General features: G+C 36.5%; 1 protein-coding gene and 2 long non-coding RNA genes across 6 annotated transcripts; 1 reads left to right on the top strand and 2 right to left on the bottom strand.

The window, feature by feature from the left end:
• Positions 1 to 255: 255 nt before the first annotated feature.
• vcam1a (vascular cell adhesion molecule 1a) lies at positions 256 to 18439 on the bottom strand. 4 transcript variants are annotated; one of them, XR_007925738.1, is made up of 7 exons: positions 18176 to 18439; positions 17818 to 18087; positions 15061 to 15363; positions 8858 to 9115; positions 8507 to 8773; positions 7495 to 7737; positions 256 to 478 (listed from the first exon to the last, which is right to left on the bottom strand). XR_007925738.1 is itself a non-coding variant. In XM_051866851.1 (6 exons), the coding sequence occupies exons 3-6, from the start codon at positions 15302 to 15304 to the stop codon at positions 7589 to 7591; spliced, it is 918 nt and encodes a 305-aa protein (XP_051722811.1). In that variant the 5' UTR covers positions 15305 to 15438; positions 17818 to 18087; positions 18176 to 18439; the 3' UTR covers positions 6243 to 7588. The 4 variants fall into 4 exon arrangements, 3 of the variants coding, with proteins under 3 accessions (XP_051722811.1, XP_051722794.1, XP_051722808.1); XM_051866851.1 differs by lacking the exon at positions 256 to 478 and having other exon boundaries at positions 6243 to 7737; positions 15061 to 15438; XM_051866834.1 differs by lacking the exon at positions 256 to 478 and having other exon boundaries at positions 6243 to 7737.
• On the top strand, positions 485 to 5812 carry LOC127498069 (uncharacterized). Its single transcript, XR_007925807.1, has 2 exons — positions 485 to 5218; positions 5355 to 5812. It is a non-coding gene; the product is annotated as an uncharacterized LOC127498069 (long non-coding RNA).
• Positions 10960 to 13260, bottom strand: LOC127498067 (uncharacterized). Its single transcript, XR_007925806.1, has 5 exons — positions 12822 to 13260; positions 11849 to 12020; positions 11655 to 11741; positions 11477 to 11542; positions 10960 to 11082 (listed from the first exon to the last, which is right to left on the bottom strand). It is a non-coding gene; the product is annotated as an uncharacterized LOC127498067 (long non-coding RNA).
• Positions 18440 to 19339: the final 900 nt, after the last annotated feature.

The raw sequence follows: 19339 nt of genomic DNA, 5'->3' as shown, positions 1-19339 counted from the left end.
TTATTACACTCAGGTCCAGTAGACCCGAACACCTCATACATAATAGTTGTGTGTGTGTGTGGGGGGGTGTACCGTGTGCAGTCATTGAAAAGAAGTTATTTTTTATGTTCTTCACCGAAAATGAGCCAAGGCCAATGAGTTTGTGTTAGAAGAAATAATAAATAGCATATTATTTCTTTTAGCAACCTTTAAAACGGGTCCCACAGACCCAAACACCTTGGGTTAAACAAGCTACAATAACAACAAGACAAGTAATACAATTAATTACCTTTTTATTTAAGTAAAATTAAGAAAAACATTAAGAAAACTCTTATTAAGAAAACTTTTGCTTAGTGTTCCCTCACTGTTATAGACAGGATTAGCTACTTTCCACCTCAAATGAACCCCCCCCCCCCAGCACCAATGAGCCACTTGGAAACCGCCTTCTCTGCATCTTTACGGGTGATTTGGCAGGTCATGGCGTTTTTCTTTAAGCCTCCTGCAAGAAACAAATATAACGGTCACTTACTTTATACGTGCCAACACAACTCTCAGCCAGGACTGTAAAGACAACTATGTAAAGAAAAGTGCTACAGTGGGTACGGAAAGTATTCAGACCCCCTTAAATTTTTCACTCTTTGTTATATTGCAGCCATTTGCTAAAATCATTTAAGTTCATTTTTTTTCCTCAATGTACACACAGCACCCCATATTGACAGAAAAACACAGAATTGTTGACATTTTTGCAGATTTATTAAAAAAGAAAACCTGAAATATCACATATCACTATTTGATTACCGAGTGCAACCATTCTACGTCATCGCCCTAGAACGCAAACAAAATGGCGCCGCCCATTGTCCAAATATATAATGGATTTTTTAAATAACGCAGAATTTTTAAATTCTACTACATATTTCAGTAAGAGACATCATTTATGTTATATTAAGCCATACAAGTCTTAACACCAGGGGATCCCTTTAAAAAAAATTGCAATGTTTTATCAATAGCCTGACAATTTTTGCCATGTTTTTTTTTTTTTTTCCAAGTAAAATTAGCTATAACTCAGGATAGGAATGATATATCAACAAATCCCTCTGGAAAAGCCTTCAGAATATAGTTCAGTATAAGACTGGAAAAGCTGGTGCTTGTAGGTGCTACTGAAGTGGATATATCTGACTCTGAGTGTGAGAAAAAAAACTCATTTTGAGAAAACAGCCTTTAAAGTTTTATATTGCATAATTCCATACATTTCTAATGACACCGACAACCTACAATCAAAATATATATTAAATTAATTAATATCAGTAAGTGTATAATATTTAAAACACATTGAAATAAATGAATAAACTATTAATAGCAATAGAAGATAACTACTTCTCTTGTCAGAGAAGAGTCAACATTTTTTGAGTGCAATTCACACCCACAAAATTGTCCGAATGCGCCACGTGCAACATGGATTGGGTCTTCTGACCTTTTGATTTTGATTAATATGCGAAATATGAGAGAGTTAAGACAGTGCTTATTTTGAAGACAAAGAGGGGTGGAGGAGGGGCTCTCTGCTCGTTCTCTCTGTCAATCAGTTAACATGTGCTCTATCACAAGCACAGAAGTCATCTACATCACTCATAGATCACAATAACTGATCAAACCAGGCTTTGACGGGACAAAAATTCGTTTTGGCGGCCGCTAAAAAAAAATAAACGCAGGAAAAACCCTGGAATGTTAACTTTTGGTGATTTACGGTAGAAATCTAAAGGCGCAAGTTGACAAAATGTAATGAAATAACCACCTTAATGTGTAATGTTGACAATTTTGACATGAAAGCTTACATGTTAAGGGAGCAAACTGGCCCAAAATCTCAAAATTGACCACTGCATGAAAAAACCGATGTTTTCACCTGCCGTGTCTCGCCTTAAAAGGTGAATTCGAAGTGCAGCAGTTAAACTCCGCTTCTGAGTGTACGCGCGCTCCCGCGGCCAGGGGATGCAAATCCTGGCGGGGATATGTGACTTAATTGGCACGACACCCTAGCCGATAAAACTTTGCTGACATTCACATGGACTTTCATCAGTGTTTTTGCTTTAACTGTAAATGCAACAAGTGCAAACATTAAAATTCCACCAGCTGGTAAAAGCGGAGAAATTGGCATTTTACCGCTTTTTTAACAGCTTGCTAATACCTGTTCGACTGCCTTGCTAAGAAGTTTACAACCAAATACTTAAACAATATATTTAAGTCAACCACTCAAAACAAGCTCAAACGCTACTGACTTAATAAATTAAGTCGTCAACGCTTTAACCAGGTTTAAGCTACATTTGCTAATGCACAAACATTTGCTAAAAGCTAGTGTTCCTATCCTCGTAACTAATACTTTCCAAAAAAGCTTTTGGTTAACATCATGCGGTAAAATCATCCAAGTTTATTATACTCTTACCTGCCTTATTTTGTTTACACGACACCGCTGAACTCGAGGATCCTTAACGGACAGCAGACAGTACTACTGAAAAGGCGGCAAAGTTGTTGCTGGGCAGATTCTTTTGCTCGGCGATGGGGGTGGAGCTTTCCAGATGTGCGCTGCACAGAGTGCGCACTGCTTACGGTTTGAACATTTTGTGGGGAAACCGTTAGCAAACTTGTCTTTTGAAACTCGTACAACGTTCTTAAGACAACTGTTTAGCTGCAGTCTGCAATTTGGCGATCTAGCGGTTAATAAACAGAATTCGTCTTGCGGAAGAACACTGCAGCCGGAGCTACTTCTCCTGTTTGTCTATGACGAGTCACGCAGGGACTTTGCTCCTCCGCAGCGATTCCTACTTGACCGGCCTGAAATAGTCCCAATATAAACACTTATTATAAATGTATAATGATTCGGGGTAAGACAAAAACACGGTTAGGAAAATGGATTGTTGGATGGATGGAAAGAAAATGAATGTTGTACATTCTCATTATATAATTTTTGTAAATCTTAAAACACAAAAAAAGTTACAGACAGCAGCTAATCTAATAAAATTTGTATAAAAAGTGGACCTAGCCCAGAGCCTATATTGTTAAAAATAGCATCCATGTCTGACACAATCAATTTTGAATGGAGCCCTTTAGCCAATCTACTGCCCATGTGGGGCCCAACAACAAAGCCCACTCTGAGCCCATGCCCAGCCGAAGCCCAACTAGCCCAAGCGAGGCCCATGTGGGCCCCAACTGGACGTGTTTGCAGGGATGTTGTTTCTTCTGCAGAACACAAAAGGAGATATTTCCTGTTGTACTACTAGCAAGATATTTTAAGACTGCTCTGAAATCAGGAATTGCAGGAAATGAACCTGGACTGACATTTTTATCGGATTAACATCAGTTTGCACATATTTAACCCTTTCAAGCGTGAGTTTAAAATATTCTAACTGACCCCCCAGAGTGAGTTTTTTTAAGGCGACCGTTATTTTAGAACGTTTGCCCTTATTGTTTCCATGGCGACGCGTCTTGCGTGTCACGAGCGCTGAACACAGCCACAATAACACTGTATGACAGATGGATCGCTATTATTTTGTTTTTCCTTTTTTATTTAAAATATTCGCAAACTTGCTTACCATGTCATCAACCATATGATATTCCGATTCTCAAATATGTGTAAGTGAGTGTGTTCTGTCGTTTAAAAACCTTTATAAACGATCTTTATCTTGATCTATAATGCGAGATGGGCGCCGCCATCTTAGTTTGCGCTGCAGTTCAGAGTCCTGTCAGTCGGATTTACAGCATGTGAATTCATCAGTTTCTCCCGAAATATATGCAAGTGGCTGGTGAACTGGAAGAATAATAGAGTAAACTTTATAGTTACTTAGGCCCATTATGTGTGTCTGATGTGAATAAATGTCGGCAAATTATATTTGAATGGATTGTTATTACTGCTTCCACTGATGTTTGACATCAGTGTGTATTTTATAAACTCTAAATGTATTGTTTTAATGGTGCCGCTCAAAGGGTTAAATCCAGAATTTAGCTGGTTAACTCCAGAATTTTTAACTGTAAGGCCAGTTTTTACCATATAACCAAGGAACCAAGGGTTTCAGCCTAAAAATTAGAGGAGTCACCAGATACTATCTCACTTCAGAAAACAGAAGTCAGTATCTGAGGCAACTCAGGAACATGACAGGGAATGAGTCTACAGAGTATTTCAGTCATCAAGATTTACAGAAGGCCAGGATAGAGAAGGATATGGCAGATGTAAATGCCTTTGTAGAACTTATGGAGAGAAGCTGGGTAAACCCCCTAGGTCCAGATCAGTCTGATATCATTAGCATCTCCACAGGAATGGCTGTGTGACCAGACATAGCCAGTGATCTGCTGCAAGCTCACCAGACTGGAGAGCAGGCATATCAGACGTTCAGAAGTGAACGTTTAGAAAAAGAGTCACCTGCAACCAAGTTCCATGACAAAATGAGAAAACAGAATCTGAAGACATTCTCAAGCATCAAGACAAGTGCTAGAGTAAAACAAGCACAGAAGAACAAAAGGTGTCCATTGCCTTGGGCACTCTCAAATCCAGATGGCTCATTGCGGAACACTAATAATGCTGCTCTTGCAAGAGAGTTAGAGAAATCAGCATCATCAGTTGAAGATATTGGAGAACACTCTGCATGCATCATTGATGGAATGAGCCTTGTTCAGAAACTAAAAGGTGATGGCAAGTCTTTTGGAGAGATTGCTGGTTCTGCGCTGAACCTAACGTTGCATGAAGGAAGAAACAGTAAGCGAATAGATGTGGTGTTTGATGTGTACTGGAAAACATCAAACAAGAATGCTGAGAGATACAATCGTGGTTCAGCAAGTAGCACTCAATGGAAGAACATTGCCCCGGGACACAATGTAGTGCAGTGGGGAAAGCTGGTAAGTAATACAGACAGTAAAACAGCCTTGATAACTTACCACTCCCAAACTTGTGTTTAGGAAACAGGACATTCCAAGAGTCCTTCAAATCCCTGGGAACATCCTGGGATGTATCAGAGGAATTATAGATCATCATGGAATCAATTTGCACCATTGTCTAGTGTATGTGATTATCTACGTTACCTGCTATTCTTTACCAAAAGGGGTGAAGTGGATTCCAGCCTACTTCCCCCTTGCAGGGACTGCTTAAAGCTGCATATACAGCGTGCCAATTGCCAGGCAGCTGTCTGGAGGCACTGTCTGGAAGGACAGCCAGACATACCTGAACCAAAAGGACATGGATGGACAACTGATGACAAAGGTATGCTTATAATAAATACAATAATTACATTTTCTAATAGCTAATAATAAAATAGCATAAATATGTATAGGTAATTTCTAGACATTTGGACACCTCACTGAAATGGATGAGAAATATCTTCCACTTATTTGTACAGGTATGCTGATGTTAGATTGGATGCGGGGACCCCCACCACCAATGGCTGTTCTGGAGCTTATGGCTTAAGTGTTCACGGACTTGCAAGCTTCCTGACTGTTCCTGTCTTGCCAACAAATTAAAGTGCACAGAAATGTGCAAGCTACAAACCTGTAGCAATCAGAGGGAGGAGGAGCATACCGATGTCATGAAACTGGTTGAATATGATGACGACGACGATGATGATGATGATAAATAAATAAACAGAAACAGTTTGCAATGACCAAATAAGTTTATGAACAAGGTAGAATTATTTTGTTTTTCTTTGTATGACATGTTCTGTTCAAATAAAGATTTTTTTCATTCTTCGGCTCAACAGTTGGTGTCATTGAAGGCTGATTTCTGTGACAAAGCTACCACTAAAAAGGTTATCATGTTGTAATATCATCTAGAGTGGTTCCCAAACCGGTCCTGGAGGACCCCCAGCCCAGCACATTTTGTATATCTCCCTATTTCTAACACACATTTCAGGTCCTGGTGTCTCTACGAATGAGCACATGAGTTCAATCAGGTGTGATATATGAGGGAGACATACAAAATGTGCAGGGCTGGGGGTCCTCCAGGACCGGTTTGGGAACCACTGATTTAAAGATATGGACTTCAGAAAAAAAAAAATCAAACTAGAATTTGCCACCTTGGGTGGTACCAATTAGTGAAACTTGTGGCCTGGGCCCATGGACTAATAGGGTTGTGCTGGAGATTCTTTGCTTCTGAGTGAAAACTTTTCCCAGAGTTCTCTTGTTTACACAATACACATACATATGGAATAATGGGATATAGTAACACATAATAGACTAATACCATTATTTACAATAATAACCTCAAAAATGAATACTTGTTGTACATAACATAAAGATAGAAAAATGTTATTTATTAATATCACTCAGAACTTACTCATGTAAATAATACACTGTAATGCAGAATGTCATACGGTGGCCCAAAAAAAGTATCTGGATGCTTAGGACACATTACAAATGTATTTATATTATATTATACTATGCCTACACCAGAAAAGAATGGCGCGACGTGACAAAAGCAAATAGAACCCATTATAATCAGTGATGCTGTCTACACTGGATGCGACACGACACGAAAAATTCCCAACAGCAAACTCATGCCCCATTCCATTTCTGACGCACTCCAAGTGCTCGCAGTACTTCTGACACAAAGAACAAATAGAACAGGCATTTTGTCACATCCAGTGTAGAAAGCCTCAAGTTGTGTTCACTCTGCTAGCGACTTTGTCGCTTCATATTGCCAGTAGCTGGCGGTGAGATCACTAGTGGGTGTTTCCACTACTAGTTGCCTAGTAATGTTTGTGAATGACATTCATGCATGTAATTCCATGTTGTAGACAACAAATCAGTTTTCATGACGCTACAAATAAACATACAGACTAAATATAAACGGACTAAATACATAAAATGCTTAATATGAAAGATGAACAAAACCATGCAGGCTGTGAGTCAGCATGGCAAGTTAACCACTAGATGTACACAGAGACATATAATAAAATATAGGAAAGTTGCTGACAGCTAAAATAACTTCTTCGCCATCTTGCCTCGACAAGCTCCACTACAAGATGTTGTGACGGATCGCGTGCGCTCCACTGACTTCACTTCTATTGGTTGTCTCTTCCAAAAGTCGCTCTTTATTTGCATAAAGTTAAACATTTCAATTTTCTTGTGTCATTGGACACTCCTACATCCTTTCGCCAACAGTCACTGTCGCTTGTGTCACCGAAAACCGCCAGCTCTCTATTGAAATGAATGGGATCATGTCACTGTCGCTGTTTCGCAACATGGTGCGACGACTGCCGTGTCCGGTGTAAGTTACATTTATTTTAAAGAGATATAGCATTACTGCAAAATTTGGTTTCAAAATTTGTTTCATTTGTTTGCAGATGCCGATTGGTTTGATGTTTTGTATCTAATGCAGTGACTTTAAGACATTTTTAAGTTTTGTGTAAAAACTTTTTGGGGACCTCTATATACATTGCATTTAGAGATTCAAATATCAAATATCAATCTTATAAGGAAATACACTGGTAGTCACAAAATTACTAAAGAAATACAGAAAACACAGTCCAGCTTTGTATTCACCTGTCCATGAGATATTTGCAGTATAGATAATGTCCAGGTGAATGTTCCTTTCAGCAGAAAAATGCTTCATTTAGTTGGTGTGCTCTTCATCTGTTTAGCTGAGTATGATGTTACTGGAGTTGCCTCTGGCTTTCTTTCTGCAGTATCGGATCAGCAGCCCAGCGATAGTCAGCAGTGACACTGACCCTGCAGTGGGCAGTATGACTACGGGCAGGTCTGGCATTTTCATGACATTGTGCTGTGCTAGATTTAAAGGGTAAAGAATCATCAGATTAGAGAAACATCACCGTAACGGAAAGATTCCATTCTTATTGAAGTTATGATTAGTGTCATAAATTGTATATAGTCATAGCTAATTGGTATTATAAATATTTTACTTTTTTATTATGTAACTTTTTGGTTAAAAATTAAAATGAACAAATTTAAAAGTTGAAAAATAAAAAAAATGGCAGAGAACTACAAGCTAAATAGATGTTGCAGGTACCACGAAAGTTGGCAGTGAACTAACAAGGAGCAGTGTTTTTATTAACTAAAGTTAACAAAGATTAATATATAACTTACTGTAACTTATTGCTTAGTTCTAGTTAATGTTACTTAATGCATTACCCAATGTTAACAAATTTAACCTTATAAAGTGTTACCAAAAAAAAAAAAAAAATGTTAATTGAAATAAATCTGAAATAAATTTAAAAAAAAATAGCAGAAAAAAAACTTAAACTAAATGAAAAATAAGTTTGGCACTAAAATAATTTAAGTTGAATTAAGTTAAAATTACTAACTGGAGATATATAAAAACTAAAACTGAACTAGAAGTAAAACTAAAATAAACATAAATAGTAATATTTAAATAAAAACTAATACAAAAAACATTTAAAAAAATTAAACAAAAATATACTAATTCATAATAATAATAATACAAACTATAATAGTGTATAAATAATACTAAAATAAGACTGGTGCAAAGTGACTTCCCATTTACTAAACAAAATCTCCATGAATGTTATAAACTCACCTGCGACTGTAATGTTAATTGTGCTTCTCTCACTGCCAAAGTCATTTTTTGCTTCACAAACATAAATCCCTGCGTCTGTTATTTTGACTGATGGGATTTTTAAAAGCACAGCTGATTTGTTCTTAGCTTCTGACTCAGTACTCTGAGACTGTCTATACAGAGTGAGTTCTGTTGACCCATCATCTGAAGAACACAATATGGTTATGTTCTCTCCTTCTTTGGGGTCTTCTCTATGGCTTAGCTGGATTTTGGGGATGTTTGGAGGACCTGCATTTAAATGATTAAAGATCATGGACAGGTTTAAAATGGTTAGACAAGACAGCTAATTTCATCCTGATTTAATATACCCACCTAGAACAGTGACTTTTATCCTCATTTGCAGGCTTCCCACTGCATTGCTCGCATTACAGCGGTACCAACCTGCCTGAGACCAGGAAGCATTATTTATTATTAGCTCTTCATTCTGGCTCTGAAGTGCAGGTTCAGTCTCCTCTTTAAACCATAAGATTGTTGGTTTGGGATTTCCATCTGCATGACATGTTATCTTCAAATGTTCACCAAGCTTTACTGAGGGATTATTACTGGAAGTTGTGATAGTCCCTGGACCATCTTGGAAAGAAATGTAGAGTTTTCATTGATGACAAATAAAAAGTGGTTTAATTCTTGTAATAACTTGTATTATTGAATATTCTGGGTTCAGTACAAGTTGAGTTACTTGTGACATGATGATTACCACAAAAAAAAAAAAAAAAAAAAAACAAATTCCCATTTGTCCTTCCTTTTCTTTACAAATAAATAAACATCTCAAAAATAAACGCTGTGGTCAAGCTAGAATCTGAGGAAGCAAAATGTCTAAGGACACTGCAATAGTCGTAATATGACATCACACTCTGCAGCATCTTTTTTTTTTAAAATAATTCAATGTACAAATACAATGTACATCCAAAATGTAAAAACATGTAATCTTTTCCACTTTACTGCAACGTACAATTCCTTTAATTGAACTAGGAGGTTTGTACGTAATGTATCTGTCTTCTATTGGCCATACGTCTTCACATGGGATGAATCCACAGGGCAGAGTTCACCAAACTTGAATTTTGCAACACAGTGAAATTCGTACGGGTCTGCATTTCCTGTTTCCATCATTTTAGTCTCGCGTAGCCAGACCTTCAGACTGACGAGAGAAGTTCTGGACTCAATAACAGCTTTCATTGGCTAAGGACCACCCAAGACACAGTTTCACTGACATATAAAGCAACCAGGGATGCACAATATTATCGGCACAAGATCAGAATCGGCCAATAAAGGCTTTTAAATATAATAATCAGCATCGACAGATATGAAAAAAAATATGTCGATATGCCTTGCCAATATGATAACATGTTGAAATGCGCCTGCAATAACTCAAATGTGCAAGGTTGCAAGGACCGTTAATGATAAGATCACGTCAGCAGGTTGGTCATTCTTGAAGTGAACTTTTGCATGTATGGTGAACAGATTAACAGTTTTTGATTGTTGCCTTGAATTTGAGAATGCGAATACAGAAGGACGCGTCCGTTGTGCAATACACGTCAACAGTCAGGGGCCGTTAACACAGAGTGGGTTTTCCCATTCTACTGCGCTACCTTTCCAATGTTTTTCTATGTGAACGCGCTAGAAGAACGTGCATTACTATGGAAGGCTAAAGGGTTCAAAAACGTGAATTTTAACATGTCAACAACACATAAAATGTATATTTCATGCGTATTCAACAGGTATTTCACGCATTAAATACGTGTTTTTTTGCACATGAAAAAACTGTGTAAAATACGCGCAAATAACGTATTGGGTCAACGCGTATTTCATGCGTTAAATACGTTTTATTGGCATGTATTTGACACGCCTTTTTTTTCGCACAAACAACAAACAACACATATTAAAACACTGCTCAAGTTAAAATAAGCTCAACTTTTGAAAAACACGTCTCGAGACCTTGCTCTTTTTTCATTCCACTGACCTACGTCTCATGTTTTTAACAGCAAAAATGCATTCCGTCTGAACTCTCTACTCTCTAGTGCGTGCAGCACCCAATATTATCCGTCTGCAATACCGGAGGCTGCACTTTCAGGACCGCAGTTCTAGGACCGCATTCCTAGGACCCTAGTTTTTTTATGACAGCGCCACCTACCGAATCGGAGAACCGCAGTGCCAGGACCGCATTTCCAGGACTCTAGTATTGGATAACCGAAAAAAGTGCCACCAAGGCAGTATTTCCACCCAATTCTAACTAATTAGAGTTTTTAAAAGGTTTATAATACCCAGATACTACTTTCATTCTTGCAATTAAACCTGGTTGCTAAATAGCATAATATAAGTCATCAAGTAAAATAAACAAGGAATCATGGTATAGCCTTTTCAGTCAGATCAACCACATTTTCAAATACAGAGGGAAGACACAAGGATGACTCTGGGGGTATATTTAAGATTGTGTATATTTTATAAAATAATATATTACAACAGTTGAACACACAAAAACAAATTTGTTCGTGACGTGAACCACACAGAAAGAACTTCAGTGACAACGTCTTCACTGACTCCTAAGAGAGAGAGAGAGAGAGAGAGAGAGTGAATGAAATAAGGAACATTTAGTTAAACATGTTCAATATTTAAAAGATCTTAGTGACCACAGAGCACACACATTATATATGATACAAAAATAATTATATCAATCTTCATACCAATTAATGTTCATATTACTGTTATTGCATACTGTTCAAAGATTTGGAAACATTTTATTTTGATGCTGTGGGAACAAAGGTTCTCAAGAAAATAAAACTTTCATGTCAATAAAGCCCATCTGAACTGAGAAAAAAAAAATAGAGAGAGATGCAAGAGATCTGAATAGAAATAACATGTTATTGACATGACTTTTCCTGATCTTTGAATATTTAAAGCACAGATTCACAATCTGTATGCAGCAGCACTACCTACCAATTGGATGTTCTCCCCACTTTTCTCAATTGTTTCTCTCTCACTCTATTAAATTCTTCCACTTCACTGAAATAGTAAATGGAGAACATGATCACTGCTGGGTTAACAGAAATACTGTTAATGCTTAAAAAAATGATACATTGGACACTGTGTAAAAAAAAACATTTTCTACTCTTACCTGTGATGATAATCCGGACCAGAGAAGAAGGCCTTCTCAGCATCCCGCAGAGAAATTCTGCAGCAAAGCCAGGCCATATATGATGGTCTATCAAAAGAAAAATGTTCATTGAAATATACACAGATCTAGGAATTGAGGTCAATTTAAATTAATCATAACATTGCATTTCCCAAAAGAACATTTGAAAATGTTACTTTCATAGAGAACTGCGCGTTTGAAATGGCTCTCCAAATGGGATTTCACTTTGCTCCACTTTGTTGGGTGAAACAAAGCAGAACTGCAGAACGGGCAGAGGAACTCCTTTCAGCATGTAGTGCATCTCTTTAGTCCAGGAAAGGATCTTCCTTCTTGGATTGTTATGTGTTTCTTGAAAAAGAGAGAGACCAATTGGTCAAATAAAACATTTTAAGTTAATTTCATATAAATAAATAGACATAAATTAGGCCTAAGCCTAGAACTTGACCAATTTATTTATTATTCTTTTGTCATATATTGCCTGCACTGAAATCACTTAGTACACAGTACATGACACAATCTAACACGTGGTATTTTAACAGTCAATTATTATGATGGTCTCTCTGTTATGTCTATTAAAAATGTCAAATGCTTCAATCAACATAAAAACAATGTCAAAATGAAGAGACATGCTCATAACATGTATTGTGGGGTAAACATGCCAATGTGAAAAAATACTAAGTAATTTATAGTAAATACAATAGTTTTTTTTTTTTAAACCATACTATAGTAAAGTACTTGAATTAATTTGTTGTGGTAATTCTATAGTTGCTGTGGTAACATAAAGTAATATAGCATTTTCTGACCTGGGCAGACTGACATTGAGCACGCACATGACATTTAAAACATTAAGATTATTTTAACTTACTTAAAATAGAAAAACAATGCATAACTGACAAGATTTTACAATGAAGTGCTACAGTTTATAGTACTGGATAGGATTAATAATCAATAAGCTTGCTAGTCGTGCTATAGTTTTGTTAAACGAATATGCTAACAATTAGTTTTACAGCATTATAAGCTAATATATGATGGCTATAAAGTGCATTCAATACTATTTAGCAACTCACGATCACTTCACTTTGCAATTAAATGCATCACAATTGTTTTTAATATTAAACAAATAAAAATTGATTCATATTTGATACTCACACTCTGAATATCGTCCATCTTCCAGAAAAACATGCGGTCACTGGTCCTGTAATTCGGTAGGTGGCGTTGTCACTAAACATCTAGGGTCCTAGAAATGCGGTCCTAGGACTGCGGTCCTGAAAATGCAGCCTCCGGTTGTGCAGGCAGATGCTACTCCGTGCAGCTGCCTCCATAGCAGCAGAAGCCTCCTCCAGGTGCCCGCCCGGTAGAATGCTATATTTATTTAGTGGGGGCACTGTTGTAGGCCTTGCTTACACTAGTGCGTTTTCATTTTAAAACGCATAACTTTTGCTACAGTTACGCTTGTCGTTTACACTACTCCGGCATTTTCGACCCTCGAAAATGGATTCTTTCAAAAACGCTGCAGAGCCCGTTTAAAGGATTAGTCCACTTTTAAATTAAAATTTCCTGATAATTTACTCACCCCCATGTCATCTAAGATGTCCATGTCCTTCCTTCTTCAGTCGAACAGAAATGAAGGTTTTTGAGGAAAACATTCCAGGATTTTTCTCCATATAGTGGACTTCAATGGCCTCCAACCGGTTGAAGGTAAAAATTACAGTTTCAGTGCAGCTTCAAAGGGCTTTAAATGATACCAGACGAGGAATAAGGGTCTTATCTAGCGAAACGATCAGTCATTTTCTAAAAATTTTTTTAAATGTATGCGCTTTATATAAACAAATGATGGCCTTCAACCACACTTCCGTATTCTTCAAAAAGCTTACGCTGTATGTCCTACGCCTTCCCTATTCTACTTGCAGAAAAAACGGAACTGGCGCCGCATTCGTCCGTAAGTTGAACAGGGAAGGTGTAGGACATTTGAAGAATACGGAAGTGCGGTTTTGACGGAGGCACTTGAAGGCTATCATTTGTTTATATAAAGCGCATACATTTAAAAAATTTTTAGAAAATGGCCTATCGTTTCGCTAGATAAGACCCTTATTCCTCATCTGGTGTCGTTTAAAGCCCTTTGAAGCTGCACTGAAACTGTAATTTTTACCTTTAACCGTTTGGAGACCTTTGAAGTCCACTATATGGAGAAAAATCCTGGAATGTTTTCCTCAAAAACCTTCATTTCTTTTCGACTGAAGAAAGAAATACATAAATATCTTGGATGACATGGGGCTGAGTACATTATCATGAAATTTTAATTGGAAAGTGAACTAATCCTTTAAGTTTGAAAATGCCGGAGTTGCATTTCAGTGTAAACGGACCAAAATGGAGACTTGGCTGATGGCTCGGCTGCCCACGTTCACTCTGCGTATCCTTGACAACCGTGTAAACAATAACATGGAGACTGAACTGCAATCTTTGCTGGCTTTGTTGTAATTTTTAGCAGCCATTGTGCAGTAAACTCTGCATTTTTTTAATATTGCAGCTACAAACATGAGCAAGAGGCAACTGTTTACACTTAAACGCGCATGAACGGTCATGTGACATGCGTTTTGGTCGTGTAGTGTAGACGGAGATCGTTTCTGAAACTCTGTGGAAACGCAGTGTAGAAGAGGATCTTTTTCATTTTAAAACACTGCTTTAAAACAAAAACACACTAGTGTAAACGGGGCCTATTAAAATGATAAGCAGAATACACGAATAACTTCTGAATATTTAGGTTACAACAGCTTTGTTTCCTGGTGGACTGTTAAAGAGCACGACACATGCACATGTCTCCTGGAAATCCTGTCAAACCAATCAGAAAACGACACTGAAACCCTTGAAGTGTTTTGTATTTTGTGTGCCTTATGCATAAGACCTTCAGCCTATGGTCCATGACGGTCTGAGACTATGCATATGAATGACTGTGACCGTCCCTTTACAATAGAAGCGAATGGGTCCTTAAACATTAAAATAATTACAGTTTCAATAGTATAACACAAGACATACATAATATGTGTTTACATCTTACTAACATTTCCTGTGTAAAGTTATATCCAATTTTACAATGATAATAATATGTTTAATTTATATAGCATATATATATATATTGTTTATTTACAACATTTTACAACTCACCTAATGACAGTTCAAATAACACATAGGTTTTTCCCAGAAGTGCTTTGTAAGTAAAATCAACATTTCAGCTTTTAAATCCTCAAAAAATTGGCCACTTTCGCTTTCATTTTAAATGCCTCACCATAACCTCGATTAAAAAAAAAAAAAAAAAAAAAAAAAAAAAACGTATACTGAACCCAGAATATTCCTCTAATTAAGGTTAGCAAAGTGTTACTCTACAACTTACATTCAGCATTCGAATTACGAGTTTCTTTGAATCCATATTCAGTGAAACTCATTGTTGCCTTGCAACTGATATTCTTGCCCAGATCCAAAACAGAAGGTGTGTAATTGAACCCAGAGGTATAATTCTGAACAATATCATAATTTACGTTATCAGGTACATCCACAAAGAGTGTCTTATCTCCACGAAGCCACTCAATTTTTAACCACTCCAAAGGGTAAACGTTGTGGACTCTACAGCTGAGCATCTGTGTTTGGTTTTCTATCAAACTCTTTATTTCGGGCAGTACAGGATCTTGTGGAAGTGCTGCAAACAATACATCCAAGTTATCCAAGTAATTGACACTTTTTTTCCCCTTTCAACTCCTTGATTAGATCATAGCTTTAAACATAAATAAAACACACTGTTACTGTTAATTTGCTACTGCCTAGTCTAATCGATTCCAATTGTTACTGCTAAAATTGTTATCATTACTTAGACAAGCAGCTTTAGTCATTACAAAGAAAAGTACAACAGCAATTGGAACAACAATAAAACTGCTACTTGTAAGGAATGCAATCATTTGCACTTAAACTTAACAATAATGATATGAATAATTGAAATGAATAATACTGGCAAAATTGAACTAGGTAGGTATTAATAACAAGAACCAGTCATTATTGCCAGTCAGAGTTGTGTTAAAATTAAAAAAAAAAAAAAAAATTAAAATAAATAATGGTAACACTTTACAATAAGGTTTCATTAGTTAATAGGGATGTAACGATATCAAAATCTCACGATATGATAATACTTTGATATAAAGTCCACGATACAATATTTATTGCGATATTTAAAAAAAAAAAAAGAAAAGAAAAGAAATAAAGACTTGGAAAAAAGTTCCATGAGTGTTAAAGGGTTAGTTCACCCAAAAATGAAAATAATGTAATTTACATTATTGTAAATTATAATATAATGGATCTTGAGAGAGGAAATGTCATTGGTGTGAATGCAGGCCTCACTGAGCCATCGGATTTAATCAAAAATATCTTAATTTGTGTTCTGAAGATGAATGAAGGTCTTACGGGTGTGGAACGACATGAGGGTGAGTAATTAATGACAGAATTTTCATTTTTGGGTGAACTAACCCTTTAAACAATGATTGAACATTACAGTGATGTACAAATTAACCATGTCATATCCTCTAATCATATGTTGTTTAGAGGTTTGAGGTATAGTATGAGATGGGTCAAATGACCTAAAACTCCCTCTTATAAAATAAAATAATTGCACCAGATGGACCTTGACAAAGGTAACATCTATTATTTTTTCTAACATTCTCAAGAGTTGTATTTGTTCACATTAGTTAACGCACTGTGAAGTAAAATGAACAAACTATAAAGAGCTGTATTTTTATTAACTAACAAAGATTAACAAATACGGTAACAAATGTGTTGCTCGTGGTTAGTTCATGTTAATACATTAACTAATGTTAACAAATGAACCTTATTGTGACAGGTGAAACAGACTATTTTTGTAAGATTAATGAAGACTTGACTTGTTTCTAAAAGAATGATTCAGTGATAAATACATTTTTAACAGTAATTTGTTGCCACCTAGTGGCATAACAATGCAATCGATACAGTGGTCATTAGAAGCGCTTTCAAAAAGTGATTTATCGGCGTATCTGAATAATACACTTTTGTATACTTCTGTGATAATTAGAATATTTGTAACAGAAATGATACTGTGTTTGAAAAGACTGTTTGTGAAGCTGTTTATATCTACACATGACAACTGCTCTCTAGTCTAGATCAACGGCAGCGCGAACGTAGATTTGAATTTCGCGATTTTATTTTTTGTCAAAGGTTTAATATACACGGGTGAATCATTGTAATTGATGAATTAGATCATGTGGGTGAAATCGAGAACGCGATCTTTTAAAGATTTATCATGCAGCTCGCCTTTGTGCACCTCTCTCTCTCTCTCTCGATATCTGATGTGAGTAGCGCGAGCCGCGAGGGCTTTTCAGTGCATTCATTGCTATAATATTCATGAGGTGAGACATCTCTATCAAAGGATACGCTCCTCGCACTTCGCCCACCTATCACACCAGAACTGTTTTCGGAACCAGGCTGAAAAAAACTACAATTTTTGCCTGGAAGACGTATCGTTCATACAGTCAATTTTGCTATCGCGATACCACGATATTGATAATATCGTTACATCCATATTAGTTAACATTAGTTAACTACTTTAGTTCACATGAACTAAGAATAAACAACACTTTATATAACAACACCATTTATTAATAATTTCAACATTTACTAATACATTATTAAAATCAAAAGTTGTATTTGTTAACATTAGTTAATGCACTGTGAACTAACATAAACACTGAACAACTGTATTTTTATTAACTGACATTAACAAAGATTAATAAATACTGTAACAAATGTATTGCTCATTGTTAGTTCATGTTAGATAATACATTAACTAATGTTAACAAATGAGACCTTATTGTAATGTTACAAATGATTATGAGAAGTGCCCTTTTTTCCACTTGAACCTCTGCCCCCCAAAATGTCTGTGCATGTCCCTGATTACTGGAATATTTAGGTTCCAAGCAGCATAGCAGGTTAGTACAGAAGTAGGTTAGTCGATAAATAAATCCTAGTAATGTGTATACCTACTGTTAGCCTAATTATAAATGTTAAAACAGCTTGCCATATCCATAAACTCAAAATTACGTCTAATTGGGAGAACAGGAGAAACATTACTTACAGAACACGCGTATTTGTGACGTTTTCTCTTTTCGTTTTCCATCACAGAGAGCTATACACACGATTCCAATATCATTAACTGTTCTGGTCAGCAGGGTGGAAACAGTATGCTCATATTTATAAGCTCCAACGAGATATTTGTCCATTAATGCATTCCACTGAAAGGTCACATTACCCGGACATTCATTTACGCGACAGATCAGCTCCAAATCCTTACCAATATGAATTACTGATTTTTGTGGCGTTAATTCTAGTTCAAAAGCGGGAATTTCTGTGGAAAAAAAATGTCTACTGTCAAAATTATGAAATGTGGAAGGTTAAAATTGATTGAAAATTGAGTGTAAGCTATGTCTTCTTACCTGTTATTACACTGAGAATATTAATCCACAGCGAAAAAGTGATGCATTTCACTCCACACATTTTAACTTTCTTTCGTTGTGCATCAATTCAGCGTGGTTTCAGAATGATGTTAGATATTCCCAGAGCGATCTGTTTCTGACCAAGATACTGATCTACCATTCCGCCTGTTCCTTTTTACTTGCATTTTCTTTAAACAAACCATTTGGCTCACTTCCCAGCCAGACTCCAAGCCACACCTGCTCACATTTTCCTCATATTCTCCAAATTGTGCATATAATCAAATGGTATACTTTAATATCTTACCTCCAATAACAATATAACCGTTATATATATATATATAGAGAGAGAGAGAGAGAGAGAGAAAGAAAGAGTTCCTGTCCTTGATTCTGATTGGTCAATAGCTGTATTTTATTCACGATAAAACACGGCTATGACCGCTTCACCCAACGGTTCTGTGTATCATGTGTTATTCTATAGTCTTTGGTATCACTACACAACACCCTTAGCAACCACACTTAGCAACGTAAACTGTATGTTCTCAATTGTTATTGTTCATTGAAGCTTACTGTATTATGTAGAAGAGTATTGTGAGAAAGAGATCGAGTGAGCGTGTTTATTACCTGCATTCAGATTTAGCATTTTCCTTCAGGTCAGTCCTATGTTCATAATAAAACATCTGTTTAAATGTCCGATGTATTATCCTGTCCTTTTAACATTTAAGGGGTTTTCCCGTGACAGACAGCGCTAGTCAAAGCATTTGTCAGTTGCGTCTTGTTCCGTGTTCAGACTTTTCGATGTAAAAGTCTTCGCTACTGACTGACACACTCATAAAGACAGTCTTTGCCGCCATCTAATGGCGTAATAATGTAACTTCTGTTGCTGTTCACAGTCAGGGACTATTTTTTCGGGCGGAAGGAAGGCTTTTGGTGAAAGTTTAATTCAGGAAAGTTGCATTGATACATATTTTGGCTTTAATATTTGTATTGTGTGGTAACTGTTTTATAAAAGCAATAAGGTACTGGGGGCTAGTGCTGTATCGTGAATAAGTCACAGCTGAAGGGGTTGCAGGCACGTTGTGATACAGCACAGCAAGATATATATATATATATATATATATATATATATATATATATATATTGTACAGCACAAAGAATCACCACCTC

This window comes from Ctenopharyngodon idella, chromosome 2 (assembly GCF_019924925.1).
Source record: "Ctenopharyngodon idella isolate HZGC_01 chromosome 2, HZGC01, whole genome shotgun sequence".
Taxonomy (NCBI): Eukaryota; Metazoa; Chordata; class Actinopteri; order Cypriniformes; family Xenocyprididae; genus Ctenopharyngodon; species Ctenopharyngodon idella.
The sequence above is the reverse complement of the archived record's forward strand: the minus strand, read 5'-3'. Positions and strand labels throughout refer to the sequence as shown.